Source organism: Scyliorhinus canicula, chromosome 10 (genome assembly GCF_902713615.1).
Source record: "Scyliorhinus canicula chromosome 10, sScyCan1.1, whole genome shotgun sequence".
In the NCBI taxonomy this organism is placed as follows: Eukaryota; Metazoa; Chordata; class Chondrichthyes; order Carcharhiniformes; family Scyliorhinidae; genus Scyliorhinus; species Scyliorhinus canicula.
Window position 1 is genome coordinate 144,581,090 of NC_052155.1, and position 15,970 is coordinate 144,597,059.

Sequence of the window (15,970 nt, forward strand, 5' to 3'; positions counted from 1 at the left end):
GGATTCTCAGAGGATACAGCAGGACATAGATAGTGTTGGAGACTTGGGCAGAGAAATGGCAAACTGAGTTTAATCCAGACAAATGTGAGGTTATGCATTTTGGTAGGTCTAACATAAAAGGGAAATTTACAGTAAAGGGCAAAACTCTTAGGAATATAGGAAGTCAGAGAGATCTGGGCGTGCAGGTCCACAGATCTTTGAAAGTGGCAACACAAGAGAACAAGGTAGTCAAGAAAGCATATGGAATGCTTAACTCCATTGGATGGGGTGTCGAGTATAAAAAGTGGCAAGTCATGCTACAGTTGTATAGAAACTTGGTACGGCCGCACTTGGAATGTTGCACATAATTCTGGTTGCCACAGTACCAGGGATGTGGAGGCTTTGCCGTGGCTGCAGAGGAGATTTACCAGGATGTTGCCTGGTCTGCAGGGTGATAGCTATGCAGAGAGGCTGAAAAGACTCTGACTGTTTTCATTAAAACGACAGAGATTGAGGGGTGACCTGATAGATGTCTACAAAATTATAAGAGGCATGGATAGAGTGGATGGGCAGGCACTCTTTCCCAGGGTGGAGGGGTCAGTCACTAGGGGGCATAGGTTTAAGGCCCATGGGGCAATGTTTAGAGGAGATATGCAAGGCTGTTTACTTTACTCAGAGGGTGGTGAGTGCTTGGAACACGCTGCCAGGGTAGATTGTGGAAGCAGATACATTAATGGCGTTCAAAAGGCATCTCGACAAATACATGGATAGGATAGCCGTGTAGGGAACACTACGAATCGCTGAGCGTTTTGGCCAACGGTGGTACCATGATGGGACAGGCTTGGAGATCTGAAATGCCTATTTCTGTGCTGTATTGTTCTTTGATCCAGCTGAATGGGAACAGAGTCTTGTAACCAGTGCGTTTAGCCGAATGTTTCCCAACTCTGGCCTCACGGTAGCATGGTGGTTAGCATCAATGCTTCACAGCTCCAGGGTCCCAGGTTCGATTCCCGGCTGGGTCACTGTCTGTGTGGAGTCTGCACGTCCTCCCCGTGTGTGCGTGGGTTTCCTCCGGGTGCTCCGGTTTCCTCCCACAGTCCAAAGATGTGCGGGTTAGGTGGATTGGCCATGCTAAATTGCCCGTAGTGTAAGGTTAATGGGGGTATTGTTGGGTTACGGGTATACGGGTTACGTGGGGTGATCATTGTTCGGCACAACATCGAGGGCCGAAGGGCCTGTTCTGTGCTGTACTGTTCTATGTTCTATGTTCTGGCAGTGCCAAGAAACACCATGCTATCTACCGGGACTCAGTTTGGGGGCTTAGTCCCAATTCCTGCACTGAAGTGTTTTGCTTGCTGGAATTAGTGCAGTGGAGATTGGGACACGATTTTAAATGGTGCCCCGATCTCTCGACCCCATGACGCGACTCTCAGATCCCCGTAAAGCCCCAACTCATCTATAATAGGGTCCTCTAGTCCCACTGCAGCTGTACAGGGCACCCCTTGGCCCAATCCCCATCATGGGAAAAATGCTGGCATGGCACCTTCGCACTACCAGCCGAGCAGTACCCCTGACAGCTGGCACTGCCATGTGGGCACCTTGGCAGTGCCAGGCAGTCATCTGGGTGGCATTTCCAGGGTACCTTCTGGCAGGGGAGGCACTAGTGCCAGGGTGCTGCCCTGCACAGACAGCAAGCATCTGGGGGCCTCCAATCCCTGGGAGACCCCGGGCGCGATTCTCCGATGCCGCGTGGCATCGGGAAGGCCGTCGTGAACTCGGCCGAGTTCCACGACGGCGCGAAACGGCCCCGTTCCCGATCGATTCTGGCCCCAGAAATGGGCTAGGAGCGGGGCCGCGGGAAAGATGTGGGGGATGACGGCTAAAGCCTGCGACGCCCGAATGACGCCGCTCCACGTCGTAAAAGGGACGACAACAAGGGAGGGGGTGAAAATGTCGGAGCCACGGAGGGCCGCCCCGAGGTTCGGTGAGACTGACCTTGAGACCCTCCTCGATGAGGTGGAGCAGTGCAGGGGCATCCTCTGCCCAAGACGAGGGCATCGCCACCCTTCCAGCACCGTGCGACGGGCCTGGCATGAGGTGGGCACGGCAGTCAGTGCTGTGGGGCAGACCCCTTGGTCCGGGGAGCAGTATCGAAAAAAGCTCCACGACCTCACCAGGGCTGCCAGGGTAAGTGCCAAGAGGATGCCCCTGGGTCACAACCATCCCCCCCCCCCCCCCCCCCCCATGTCCCTCATCACACACCTCCCCCCCCGGGCACGAGGGGGGGGGGGCGGCGAGAGTGAGTGGAGGGTGGTTAACAAAGTTGTCACAGACCCACATGAGCGCTGCGACCCCCTGGAGAGATGCCATGGTGTATCTGCAACTTTCCCCCCAACCTGTGCCAATATCTGAACGCCCTGATGATCCCTGCCGAATTGTGATGATCTATCTATGGCCCCCCACAACAGGACAGGACTGCTCACAACAACCGGGAGCGCAGTAAGACCGGAGGGGGTTCTCCCATAATGCACCCCCTGACAGTCTTTGAACAGAGGGCACTGGACCTTGCTGGGGGATCTGCCATCCGGGAGATCGCGCAATGCGAGGTTGGAGGTGCAGAACCAAGTGAGACAACCCTGCATGACAACCCCCCACCCCACCCTCCCCCCAGCCCATCCTCTGTCCGCTCACACTCTACCCACTGGACCCCCCATCCTCTCTCCCCTCACACTCTGCCCACTGGACCCCCCATCCTCTCTCCCCTCACACTCTGCCCACTGGACCCCCCATCCTCTGTCCCCTCACACTCTACCCACTGGACCCCCATCCTCTCTCCCCTCACACTCTGCCCACTGGACCCCCCATCCTCTGTCCCCTCACACTCTACCCACTGGACCCCCCATCCTCTGTCACTTTACACTCTGCCCACTGGACCCCCCATCCTCTTTCCCCTCACACTCTACCCACTGGACCCCCCATCCTCTGTCACTTTACACTCTGCCCACTGGACCCCCCATCCTCTGTCCCCTCACTCTCTACCCACTGGACCATCCTACGCCCGGCCGAGCGTGTTTAACTAACCCCGTATTATTCTGTTCCCTAGGGCCAGCTGACGAACGTCCAGGGCCGTCTGCTGCCACACACAGGCATCCATCTGCCATGACCACCGCACCCAGGCCCTTACGCCAGAGGGTGGCAGGAGGCCAGCCAGGAGTGCCATCCTCCCAACCCGGGACCATCGAGCAGGACGCACAGAGGACGTCGACGCAGTCAACAGACTCACCTGACGCACAACCAGACATGGGCCACCTGCAGCCTGTGCTCTGATATGACTGGGACGATGACACTGCTGGTTTTATGACAGACGAGGACCTAGAGCTTGCGGCACTTCTGTTTCCCCTCATTATCCACCATCCCAAAGACACTCACCTCGGTTGGCCAATTAAGTGATGAGGCTCCTGGGTCACGGTCTGGTGTGCACCACACAGCTGAGCCGGTACAGCAGGTGGAGGTCGGAGCAGCCGAGGGGCTGGACGGTCGGAGGGCAGCCCAGGCCCAGCATTCAGCTGGCTCCCAGACGTTTCTCGGGTTCCTGGATTTACTTGACCCACGTGGACAGCCGATGCATTTTGAAACCCAGGGACACAATGACGGGATGAGGGACGTCTTCCAGCAGATGCAGACGGAGTTAGAGGAGTCAAACCGCGTCCAGGATCAGGGAGGGTGCCGCTCATGGCAGCCACCCAGGCCGACACCATACGGGTGGCGTCCGCGGTCGAGGCAATGGGTGAAACGGTTTCGGCCATGGGTCAGGTTCTGCAAGGCGTTGGGCTTAATGTGCACGTGTCATCCTCGACCCTGGATAGGGCTGTCCTCTCACAGGCAGCAATGCGCCAGAGCCAACATGACATTGCCGGCGCGCTGCGGGCCCTGGCCGAGTCTCACCAGGCCATGGCCCAGTCCCAGCACGCCATGGCCCAGTCCCAGCAGGCCATGGCCCAGTCCCAGCACGCCATGGCCCAGCCCCAGCACGCCATGGCCCAGTCCCAGCACGCCATGGCCCAGTCCCAGCAGGCCATGGCCCAGTCCCAGCACGCCATGGCCCAGTCCCAGCACGCCATGGCCCAGTCCCAGCACGCCATGGCACAGTCCCAGCAGGCCATGGCACAGTCTCAGCAGTCAGTCGCGGAGAGTATCGACCGCCTGACACGTGCTGGATGGCGTCGCGCACTCACAGGTTGAAGTCGCACAGTCCCTGGCGGGAATGCCTCACTCCCTGGACTCCGTCTCAGCGAACCTTCGCACCCTGGTCGATACGGTTGCAGGCCTCCAGGATTGGCAGCGCCAGGTGTCGATGGGGCGACGGGGCACCTCCCCGCTCGCACCTCCGTCCCACAGTGAGGCCCGGGGGCCACCGGGCTCCCTGGGGGAGGAGGAGATTCTGAGGCCTGTCCCATTAACTCCGTCACGGGACGTCCCTGAACGCTCGGCCTTCCCCCGTCCCATCCCTGGTGCATCGGGTAGGCAGCGGGCAGAGCAGGATGGCATCACGTCATCCGAAACACCCACAGAGAAGCCTGGCCCATCAAGGCCGGGTCGCCCCAGGAAACGAGTGCCGACGGGGAGACATGTCGCAGGGCGTGATTCGCAGCAGTCCGCCTCCACTCCTGCTGTATCATCTGGGGATTCACTTAGATGTAGTGGTAGGGTCCGTAGGGCAATGAAGAGGGACACAGAGTAAGTTGGCATGGGTGCAGGGCACAGTTTAGTTGTACGGGCTAGGGCGTCTGTACATAATATTCACCATTAAACTCACTGTTCCACCTAACCTGTAAGACTGTCTGATTTTTCCGTTGCCACGGGGATTGTGATGGTGACCGAGTGTCGCTGGGCTGGGGTTGACGAGCGGTGAAACCTCGGTGCCGGGTGTGCAGTCCCTTCCCCCCACCCCCTCCCACAGCTACCCCACACAGGCACGTGATGGAGTGTCCCTGACGAACTCAGTGACCACCGAGATGGATGGTTCAGCTATTGCCATGAGTCAGACTTTGTCTAACGATTCTGAGCTCACAGCTCATCGCAGAGCGGGCTGTCATCATTCAACATGGCATTGATCACACCCGCTGACACAGACATTAATGTTGTGCCATACCGTTGTGCCGCAGTGGTAAGGGTGATCTCGAAGTGGAGGAGTGTATGCAGAGCGGGGGTGCGGGGGATGGTGGTGGTGGCAGTTGTGTGCTGACCGTCTGCACGCCTGGCGATGCAGGTGGTAGTGGTAGTGTTCCGCGATGCCGTCGCACGCAGCGCGTGAATCTTGCTGCCACCAAGGCGTCGCGTGCCCGCTGTCCTCGTCGGTGCCGTCGTGCAGCCTCCTGGACATTACCAGCACCCGGGCCGTGTCTGCGTGCTGCACCCGACACACCACCAACCTCCTCCACCTCCTCCTCCTCCATCTCTTCCTCCTCCCCTCCTCCGTCTCCTCCGTCTCCGTGTTGGCACCACTGCCAGTGGCTTCTCCCTCCAACTCCTCTACCAGGGCATCTCCCCTCTGCATCGCGATGTTGTGCAGCGCACAGCAGACCACGACAATGCGAGCGACCCTGTCGGGCTGGTACTGCAGGGCCCCTCCGGAGCGGTCCAGGCACCTGAATCGCATTTTCAGCAGACCAAAGCAGCGCTCCACCACACCCCTGGTTGCTGCATCAGCCTCATTGTAAAGGGTCTCCGTGTTGGGCATCACCAGCCAAGACCTCAGAGGATAACCCCTGTCGCCCAGCAACCAGCCCCTCAGCCGGGGGGGCCATCCCTCAAACATAGCAGGGATGAATGACTGCGCAAGAATGTCTGCATCATGCACACTTCCAGGGAACCTTGCGCACATGTGCATGATCTTCATGTTCATGGAGTATGCCCCCTCCTGTTTGTGAACACTTCCCTGTTGCCTGCAGGCGGGCACATGGGGATGTGAACACAATCAATGACCCCCTGGACCATCAGTATCCTGGCCACGTTGGCAGATCCACGGGCTCGTGCTTCTTGATTTGCTCCGTCCTCGGGAAAGGTGATGTAGCGGTCGGCGATGGCATACAGGGCGTCGGTCACATCCAGGATGCACCTGTGCACCGATGACTGCGAGCTCCCGGATTGGTCCCCGCTCGGAGACTGGAATGAGCCAGTAGCATTAAAGTTAAGTGCCACCGTGATTCAGACCACAATGGGCGGGATTCAGATCGTGACGGCTCACCTGATTGGGTTAGATCTCACGAGATGTAATGAGTCGGGTAGTTCCCGGAAGGACCTCCCGACATCTGCAGGCCACACCGCCTTTTGGGTACAATGTGTCGGTAGATTGCAGTGACTGGAGGCTTTTCATAGTAACTTCATTGCAGTGTTAATGTAAGCCTACTTGTGGCAATAAAGATTATTATTATTATTGTCTTTTAAAGTTCTTTTTTTATTGGAGGCAGTTCAGAGAAGGTTTGCCAGACTAATACCCGGAATGGGTGGGTTGTCATATGAAGAATGGCTCGGCTTGTATCCACTGGAATTTAGAAAAATAAGAGCCGACTTGATTGAAACATTTAGGGTGGGATTCTCCTTCCCGCCACACCATTTTCTGGGGTTTCCAATTGTGGGCATGCCCAAGCCGTCGGGACATCTGCTGGCGTGAGTGTACTGCCGGTGAAACGGAGGATCCCTGCTGGCAGAGAATCCAGCCCATAAGATCTTGAGCGTATTGACAGGGTGAATGTGGAGAAAATGTTTCCTCTTGTAGGAGAATCTAGAACGAAAGATCACCGTTTAAAAATAAGGGGACATCAATTTATAACAGAGGTGAGGTGACCTTTTTCACTGAGAGGGCTGTTTGAACTCTCTTCCTGAAAAGGTGGTGGATACAATCAGATCAGCTATGATCTTATTAAATGGTGGAGCAGGCTCGAGGGGCCAAATGATCTACTGCAGCTCGTTGTCCGTATGTTCATACGATCTTAAATCTACACTCGTTAACACATTGTTGTAATCAATTCTGTTTTGTGCTCCGTATTGTTACTCCTCCAATTATTTTCTTTCTCTGTTCTTGCACTTTTCAGTCCCACTTTTCCTGGGCTCAACAAATCATCTTGCAAGTTGCTCTGTTGCAGGATTATTAAATCATTCTACTTTACAACACAGGACGAGACCATTTGGCACATAGAGCCTGTGACAGCTCTCTGCAGTGGCTTTCCCTTTAGTCCCAGGTCCTTAAATGTTTCTTTTCCATGTATTTTCAGAAAATTGTTACTGATCCTGTTTCCACCCATTGTGGCATTCGATACCCTAAAACCCTAAAAGACTTTTTTGGAACCTCTCTGTCTTCTCTAAACCTCGGCTTCATTAGTTCACTGATGATCAGCTGCAGTTTGATTTGAGAAGCTCAATTCCTATCAACTCTTTTTGCTAGTTCGTGTAGCAAAGTGAATATACAGTTCATGTGCAGTTGAGCATACCGTTAGACAATCATCAACTAATTTCCCAATTTTAAAAATGACAAATTTGACCATAAATGATGCAGGACTGCTCTGCACTCAATCCCCTTACTATACTTGGTAATTTTACCTTAAAAGGATATAACACAGCTCTCTTAAAATTAAGCAAGCATAACGTTCTGTCAGAACTAAACCCTAACACTAAATCAAAGTTTTCAGTGACAGTAAAGTGTAGCCGAAAAAAGAAAATAATTATTTTATATCTCTATATGGTATCAAAGAATCTTACAGCAAATAAGGAGGGCATTTGCTCCATTGTGCTTGTGCTATCCAGTTAGTCCCCCTCTTCTGTTCTTGCGGTCTTCCAATTTTTTCTCTTTCGACTATCTATCGCCAATGCCCTTTTGAACAGTACCATTTGAAGTTATTCTCTGTGTTAATATTTCTCACTTTAAACTCATAGTTATATTATCAAGTCAGTTCTGCATCACTTTATCAGGTACTAGTTGAAAAGCTATATAGACAACTACAACTGTGCAACCTCGTCACTCCTCTCCATGACTTCATGGTATCATAGTTTTGCACACTGTTGATTTATGTTCAATTTTATTTTTCCCTTTAAATCCTCCACTTTTGCTCACATTAGTTTTACTTTGATCTTTGGCCCTCAATCTCCGTGGACTTGTTCAACTTCACTCCACAATTCACAACTGAAGCTGACTTTCTGCAGCTTTCAACAGTTTCTGCCAAATTCATAACTCCTCGGGTTGATTCAGCTACAATTATGAACCAGTCCAACTTGCCAAATTGCAGTCTTGTCAGCAAGATAATCTCAAGCTCCCTGTTTGAGTGCAATGATGCTCAAACTACTAAGATTGCTGGGGTTTCTGTCTGAAACTTATTCCCCTTTCATGTTTAAAATTATTTCCTCTCTTTCCAAAATCTCCCTGGATATTCGCTAATCGTTGCCTTCCCCCAGTGCTCTTTCTGACACAAGGTAATCCTGTGTGCACCTTCCCAATAACGCTTCCCTTTTTTGTGTAGCTTTTGTTCCTGGTATCTGTATTTATGAAAATCAGTGGTATAAACCAATGAGCTCTTGTAGCATGCACATTCCACAAATGCCTTCTATAAATTTATGCTATTTGACAGGCTTGTAAAGAAAAACTACCGTATAGTGAAGTGGTAGCTTCTTCAAAAATCTTTGGCACTAATAGAAAGTAAAACTTCCACTGCAGACCATGAATCGAAATGTTCTCGTGGTTATTTGGGAAGTAATCAATTATCAGATAAAACTGGAACAAAAGCAGAATTCTGGCAACTGACACCAGGTCACTTCAAACATGTGGTAAAAACTGACAAGTCTATATTTTGGGTGTGCGTTAGTAGGTTGGGAGAGAAACAAACAGAGGTGCTTCCAGCAGAATAAATTCTGCAAATTGTCAATGCTTCCTCAAACATCAGCTTCTCTGCTGGGAATAGAACATTACATAGAACATTGAACATTACAGCGCAGTACGGGCCCTTCGGCCCTCGATGTTGCGCCGACCCGTGAAACCATCTGAAGCCTATCTGACCTACACTATTCCATTTTCATCCATATGTCTATCCAGTGACCACTTAAATTTGGCGAGTCTACTACTGTCGCAGGCAGGGCGTTCCACACCCCTACTACTCTCTGAGTAAAGAAACTGCCTCTGACATCTGTCCTATATCTATCACCCCTCAATTTAAAGCTATGTCCCCTCGTGTTGGTCATCACCATCCGAGGAAAAAGACTCTCACTGTCCACCCTATCTAACCTTCTGACTATCTTATATGTCTCTATTAAGTCACCTCTCAGCCTTCTCCTGTCTAACGAAAACAACCTCAAGTTGTTACGAGCCTTTCCTTGTAAGATCTTCCCTCCATACCAGGCAACATCCTAGTAAATCTCCTCTGAACCCTTTCCAAAGCTTCCACATCCTTCCTATAATGTGGTGACCAGAACTGCACGCAGTACTCCAGGTGCGGCCGCACCAGAGTTTTGTACAGCTGCAGCATGACCTCGTGGCTCCGAAACTCAATCCCCCTACTGATAAAGGCTAGCACACCATATGCCTTCTTAACAGCCCTATTAACCTGGGTGGCAACTTTCAGGGATTTATGTATCTGGATGCCGAGATCTCCCTGTTCATCTACACTACCAAGAATCCTGCCATTAGCCCATTGCTGTTACTCCTTCCAAAGTGAACCACCTCACACTTTTCCGCATTAAACTCCATCTGCCACCTCTCAGCCCAGCTCTGCAGCTTATCTATGTCCCTCTGTAACCTATAACATCCTTCAGCACTATCCACAACTCCACCGACCTTCGTGTCATCTGCAAATTTACTAATCCATCCTTCTACACCCTCTTCCAGGTCATTTATAAAAATGACAAACAGCAGTGGCCCCAAAACAGATCCTTGCGGTACACCACTAGTAACTGAACTCCAGGATGAACATTTTCCTTCAACCACCACCCTCTGTCTTCTTTCAGCTAGCCAATTACTGATCCAAAACGCTAAATCACCTTCAATCCCATACTTCCGTATTTTCTGCAATAGCCTACCGTGGGGAACCTTATCAAACGCCTTACTGAAATCCATATACACCACATCAACCGCTTTACCCTGATCCACCTGTTTGGTCACCTTCTCAAAAAACTCAATAAGGTTTGTGAGGCATGACCTACCCTTCACAAAACCGTGTTGAGTATAGCTAATCAACTTGTTCTTTTCTTGTTATAAACCCTATCTCTTATAACCTTTTCCAACATTTTACCCACAACCGAAGTAAGGCTCACAGGTCTATAATTACCAGGGTTGTCTCTACTCCCCTTCTTGAACAAGGGGACATTTGCTATCCTCCAGTCTTCCGGCACTATTCCTGTCGACAAAGACGACATAAAGATCAAGGACAAAGGCTCTGCAATCTCCTCCCTGGCTTCCCAGAGAATGTTTTGTGCACATTTAGCAGTTTCCAGTTTTAATGTTTAAGATGAAGGCTTGGGCCATGTTACATTGCTCTTCTATGTACTGCCTGGGAGGGTGGGAAAGGTGGGTTGCCTCACATCCTTTAAAAAGTACCTGGATGAGTACAGGGCACGTCATAACGTTGAAGGCTGAGGGCCAAGTGCTGGTAAATTGGATCAAGTTGGCAGGTCAGGGCCTTTCATGCGTTGGTGCAGACTCAATGGGCCGAAGGGCCTCTTCTGCACGTAGAAGAGGTGATTCTATCCACTTCAAATCCAAATTAAGTTCCTTTAGAGGCCAGTTCTGTGATTGAGGACTAAGAATAATGGAATGTGTTTTTTTATATTTCATAGAATCATAGAATTTACAGTGCAGAAGGAGGCCATTCGGCCCATCGAGTCTGCACCGGCTCTTGGAAAGAGAACCCTACCCAAGCCCACACCTCCACCCTCTCCCCATAACCCAGCAGCGCCGGCCCTCGGGTTGCTGCCGCCCCGGGCAAGCTGAACTTCGGCGCCCTTCGAGGGGGGGGGGGGAGGGCCGAGGGGGGGGGGGGGCGAGGGGGGGGGGCTGAGGGGGGGCGGGGCCGAGGGGGGCAGGGGCGGGGCCGGGGGGGGGGCGACAGGCGGAGGGGGGGGCGACGGGGGGGGGGGGGCGGAAGGGGCCGCCCTGGGGGAGGGCGGCCACCGCGCTTGCGCTGGTTGGCACCGGCCCAACTGCGCGGGACCTGAGTCTTTGGCGCCCCCCCTAGCACATGGCGCCCCGGGCGACTGCCCGGGTTGCCGGTACGTTGGACCGGCCCTGTAACCCAGTAACCCCACCCAATACTTAGGGCAATTTTGGACACTAAGGGCAATTTAGCATGGCCAATCCACCTAACCTGCACATCTTTGGGCTGTGGGAGGAAACTGGAACACCTGGAGGACACAAATGCACACACGAGGAGAACGTGCAGACTCCGCCCAGACAGTGAACCAAGCTGGGAATCGAACTTGGGACCCTGAGCTGTGAAGCAATTGTGCTAACCACCATGACCACCATGACCATAAGACCATAAGACATAGGAGCGGAAGTAAGGCCATTCGGCCCATCGAGTCCACTCCACCATTCAATCATGGTTGATTTCAACTCCATTTACCCGCTCTCTCCCCATAGCCCTTAATTCCTCGAGAAATCAAGAATTTATAAGACCATAAGAAAGACCATGCTGCCCTTTAATTTAATTCTGCAGAAACTAATGAGACCCTGGGTTTCCCATATAATTGTACCTATACTTTATACTGGAGCGATTAAGAAGTCTTACAACACCAGGTTAAAGTCCAACAGGTTTGTTTGGAGTCACTAACTTTCGGTGTTGTAAGACTTCTTACTGTGCCCACCCCAGTCCAACGCCTGCAGAGCATAGAATAGAACAGTACAGCACAGAACAGGCCCTTCGGCCCTCGATGTTGTGCCGAGCAATGATCACCCTACTCAAACCCACGTATCCACCCTATACCCGTAACCCAACAACCCCCCCTTAACCTTACTTTTGAGGACACTATGGGCAATTTAGCATGGCCAATCCACCTAACCCACACATCTTTGGACTGTGGGAGGAAACCGGAGCACCTGGAGGAAACCCACGCACACACGGGGAGGACGTGCAGACTCCGCACAGACAGTGACCCAGCCAGGAATCGAACCTGGGACCCTGGAGCTGTGAAGCATTTATGCTAACCACCATGCTACCGTGCTGCCCCATCGCCTGCATCTCCACATCATTGCTGCCATTATACTGGAGTGATACACCGATGGTGAGGATACTTTTCATCTGGCTGTGATTGTACTCTGTTAATGTAGAAATATCTACTGGAATGTACACATGCACGGAGCAATGGCAGAAGCAAATACATCAGCAACTTTTCCTGATTAACCTTTTGTGCGCTGTACATTTAACACAAGATGTCTGATGGAAACTAAATAATCTTGATTTTTTTTGCCAAATCAAATGACTCTTGTAGTACACAACTCTTTTAAGGGCTGCGCTTCCCATTTATATTTCGAGCAGTTTGAGGAGATGCACTTTCCATCTGTGCCTCCAGCTGGCTGGGTTGGCCAATCTTGTGCCCTGAAGCAAACTCCACTCATGTTTCAAAGAAACATCCTGCACTCTTTCAGCCTGGATGATGAAATATTTTTCCATTGGTGTAATGAACTGTCTCTGTGGATATCACACCAGATTAATTACCTAAGTGCTTGCAGAGCTGATCACTGTTGTCCAGTCTGTCATCTGCTTCTTCTGGTGACCATGCACACTCTGTTGTCATGGTGATGTAGTACTTCTTTTTATATAAATCTGCAACAAAGCAGAATAATAAGCAGATAGCAGAAATGAAACTTTTTTAGTCAACCCTATTTTTCGAAAGTTCATGTATTTGCTTCTTAAAATACAGTTCCTGTCCGAATGTTTTAAATATAAGATGCAAAAGGGTGGTGGCATTAATGAAAATTACATTAACTACATCATAACCATGTCTGGACTGTGGAATAGCTGCTATCCTTACATACTCTGGCCGACATGTAACTGCAAGACAGCACGGTAGCATTGTGGTTAGCACAATTACTTCACAGCTCCAGGGTCCGAGGTTCGATTCCCGGCTTGGGTCACTGTCTGTGCGGAGTCTCATTCTCCCCGTGTCTGTGTGGGTTTCCTCTGGGTGCTCCGGTTTCCTCCCACAGTCCAAAGAAGTGCAGGTTAGGTGGATTGGCCATGATAAATTGCCCTTAGTGTCCAAAATTGCCCTTAGTGTTGGGTGGGGTTACTGGGTTATGGGGATAGGGTGGAGGTATGGGCTTGGGTAGGGTGCTCTCTCCAAGAGCCGGTGCAGACTCGATGGGCCGAATGGCCTCCTTCTGCACTGTAAATTCTATGATTCTATGACAGCAATGTGATTGACTCTTAACTGCCTCTGAAATGGTCTCAGTTGAAGAACAATTATGGATGAAAGCAAATGCTGGGCTTGCCAGCAATGCTCACAACCCATGAAAGAGTAGATCATTAAAAAATGCATATTTAAACAAAACATTGTCTTCTTGCATGTGGCTCCTATTGATTCATTTAGTTACTTGTCTTTGCTTACAAATGAACAAAGCACGGAGTCAGCAAGTAACCTGGTCCTATAGAACATAGAACATTGAAAAATACAGCACAGAACTGGCCCTTCGGCCCACGATGCTGTGCCGAACTTTTGTCCTAGATTAAGATTAATCTACACCTCATCATTCTACCGTAATCCATGTACCTATCCAATAGCCGCTTGAAGGTCCCTAATGTTTCCGACTCAACTACTTCCACAGGCAGTGAAAGATATTTAAACCTCTGAAGTAGATTTGACTATTTGATTACTTGAGAATAAAAATCTGACCATCATGGTAACCAATCCAAGTCTCCAGCTGCTTTGACTCACACTACATCACGATAAGAAATAGCTACATCACGATAAGAAAAGGCTAGTATGGGCTCCAACTGCATTGTAAAGACTTGTGCTCCATTACTAACTATGCCTCAAGCCAAGCTATTCCAACCCAGCTACAAAATTAGCATCTAGCCAACAATACAGGAAATAGCCTGGGTATGTTCTGCCTACAAAACAAAATAACATTCAATCTGGTCAATTAATGCCGAATCCTCAACCAAACCGATGGAAAGAGTCAGCAACTGTGCTTTCAAACAGCACTTGCTCAGTTCACTACTGCTCAGTTTGTGCTCCGTAAAGGCCACTTGGCTCCAGATCTTATTACAGCTACATCCAAATATGGAGGGAAGAGTTCAACTCCAGAGGTGATGTGCTAAGACTTTTCATTGACATCAAGACAGTGCACGACCAAGACTGACCCTCAGCAGCCCTTTTAAAGCTGAACTCAATGAGAATCAGGGGTAAAGCTCTTTGGTGGCTCCTCCAGCTGCAGTAGTTTCTCAGAGCAACATCGCAGCCCCAGATATTTGCAACTGTTCTGTTCATAAATGGCCACCCGACCATCACAGTGTGAGAAGTGAGACTATTTGCTGTTCAGCTCCATTCACAATTACTCAGCTAATGAAGAAGTCCATGTTTGCAAAACAAAACTTGGGGCTGAACGTTCAGGATGGTGAGCGCTCAGCACCTGCCACACTGGGAGTCGGAGGGGAACACATCTTCTGACAGGCTCGCCGCCTTTCAGGCTCAATTGAGCATTGATTGTCAGCAGGCGGGACTTCCGTCCGCCCTTTGGTAGATGTCCTGCCTTGGAGAGCTGTTGGCAAATCAGATTGGCCGACAGCACCTCAGGCACAGTGCTAAAGTGGCCAGAAGAAGTATTGCGGCACTGTGCTTGAGCCTAAGTCCCAGAACCGCACCTGGTACTTACCAGGGATCCCATGGGTGGGATTGTAGGGGATGCCCTCAGGGGTCGGGAGGGAGAGGGGGCGATCTCACTGGTAGGCAGTAAGCCTGGGGGTGTGGGGAGTGTCAGGTCCCTGAGGAGAGGGTTATACAAATCTGAAGGGGCCTTCAGATTGTGGTGCACACTTGAACGATAGCATCTCCAATTGTGCAACACTTCAACTCCATCATGTCCTCCCTGCGTTTGTCATCTATGCCCCAATTGATAAAAGTGAGTTCCCCATATGCCTTTTTCACCACCCTGTTAACTTGCCCTTCCGCTGTCAGAGCTCTATGGACAAGCATGCCAAGGTCCCTTTGTTCTTCGGAAATGTCAGCCTAGAGTTGTGTGGTAAAGAGCCTGTGATGGAACACAAACCTACATCCATCTGATTCAGAGGTGAGAGTTCTACCAATTGGGCCATGGCTGAGAGCAGGGTGATGGCATCAAGGGCCATAAAGCATGCCCAAAGTATCCAGTGCTCAATGTCGGAGCTGGCAAACAGAGTCCACTCGTGATTGGGATAATTTCAGTGCATATGGAGTAATGCATAATGAAATTCCCTACCACCTGCCATCATAACACCACCCCACCTCCTACCCACCCTCCCCTTTTGTCCACATAACATACGCACCCAAGCATACCCCCACCCTGATACTCACCTACTTTATTGGTGTAGCTTCAAAAGAAGCTTTGGGAGATTTAAACTCTTAATTTACAAAAATACAGCAACAAATGCTTTAAAAATGGGTGTGGCTTGTCTTCCCCTGATAATACATAGAACATAGAACAGTACAGCACAAACAGGCCATTCGGCCCTCGATGTTGTGCCGAGCAATGATCACCCTACTCAAACCCACGTATCCACCCTATACCCGTAACCCAACAACCCCCCCTTAACCTTACTTTTTAGGACACTACGGACAATTTAGCATGGCCAATCCACCTAACCCGCACATCTTTGGACTGTGGGAGGAAACCGGAGCACCCGGAGGAAACCCACACACACACGGGGAGGACGTGCAGACTCCACACAGACAGTGACCCAGCCGGGAATCAAACCTGGGACCCTGGAGCTGTGAAGCATTTATGCTAACCACCGTGCTACCGTGCTACAGTGCA

At 50.9% G+C, this 15,970-nt stretch overlaps 1 protein-coding gene across 1 annotated transcript in view; it reads right to left on the reverse strand.

The window, feature by feature from the left end:
* Positions 1 to 15,970, reverse strand: part of ppp1r17 (protein phosphatase 1 regulatory subunit 17) — an 87,632-nt gene that overhangs the window by 50,815 nt on the left and 20,847 nt on the right. The window contains exon 2 of the mRNA XM_038809820.1: positions 12,675 to 12,782. Within this exon, the coding sequence (XP_038665748.1) occupies positions 12,675 to 12,782 (108 nt within the window). The remainder of the gene's footprint in view (positions 1 to 12,674; positions 12,783 to 15,970) is intronic.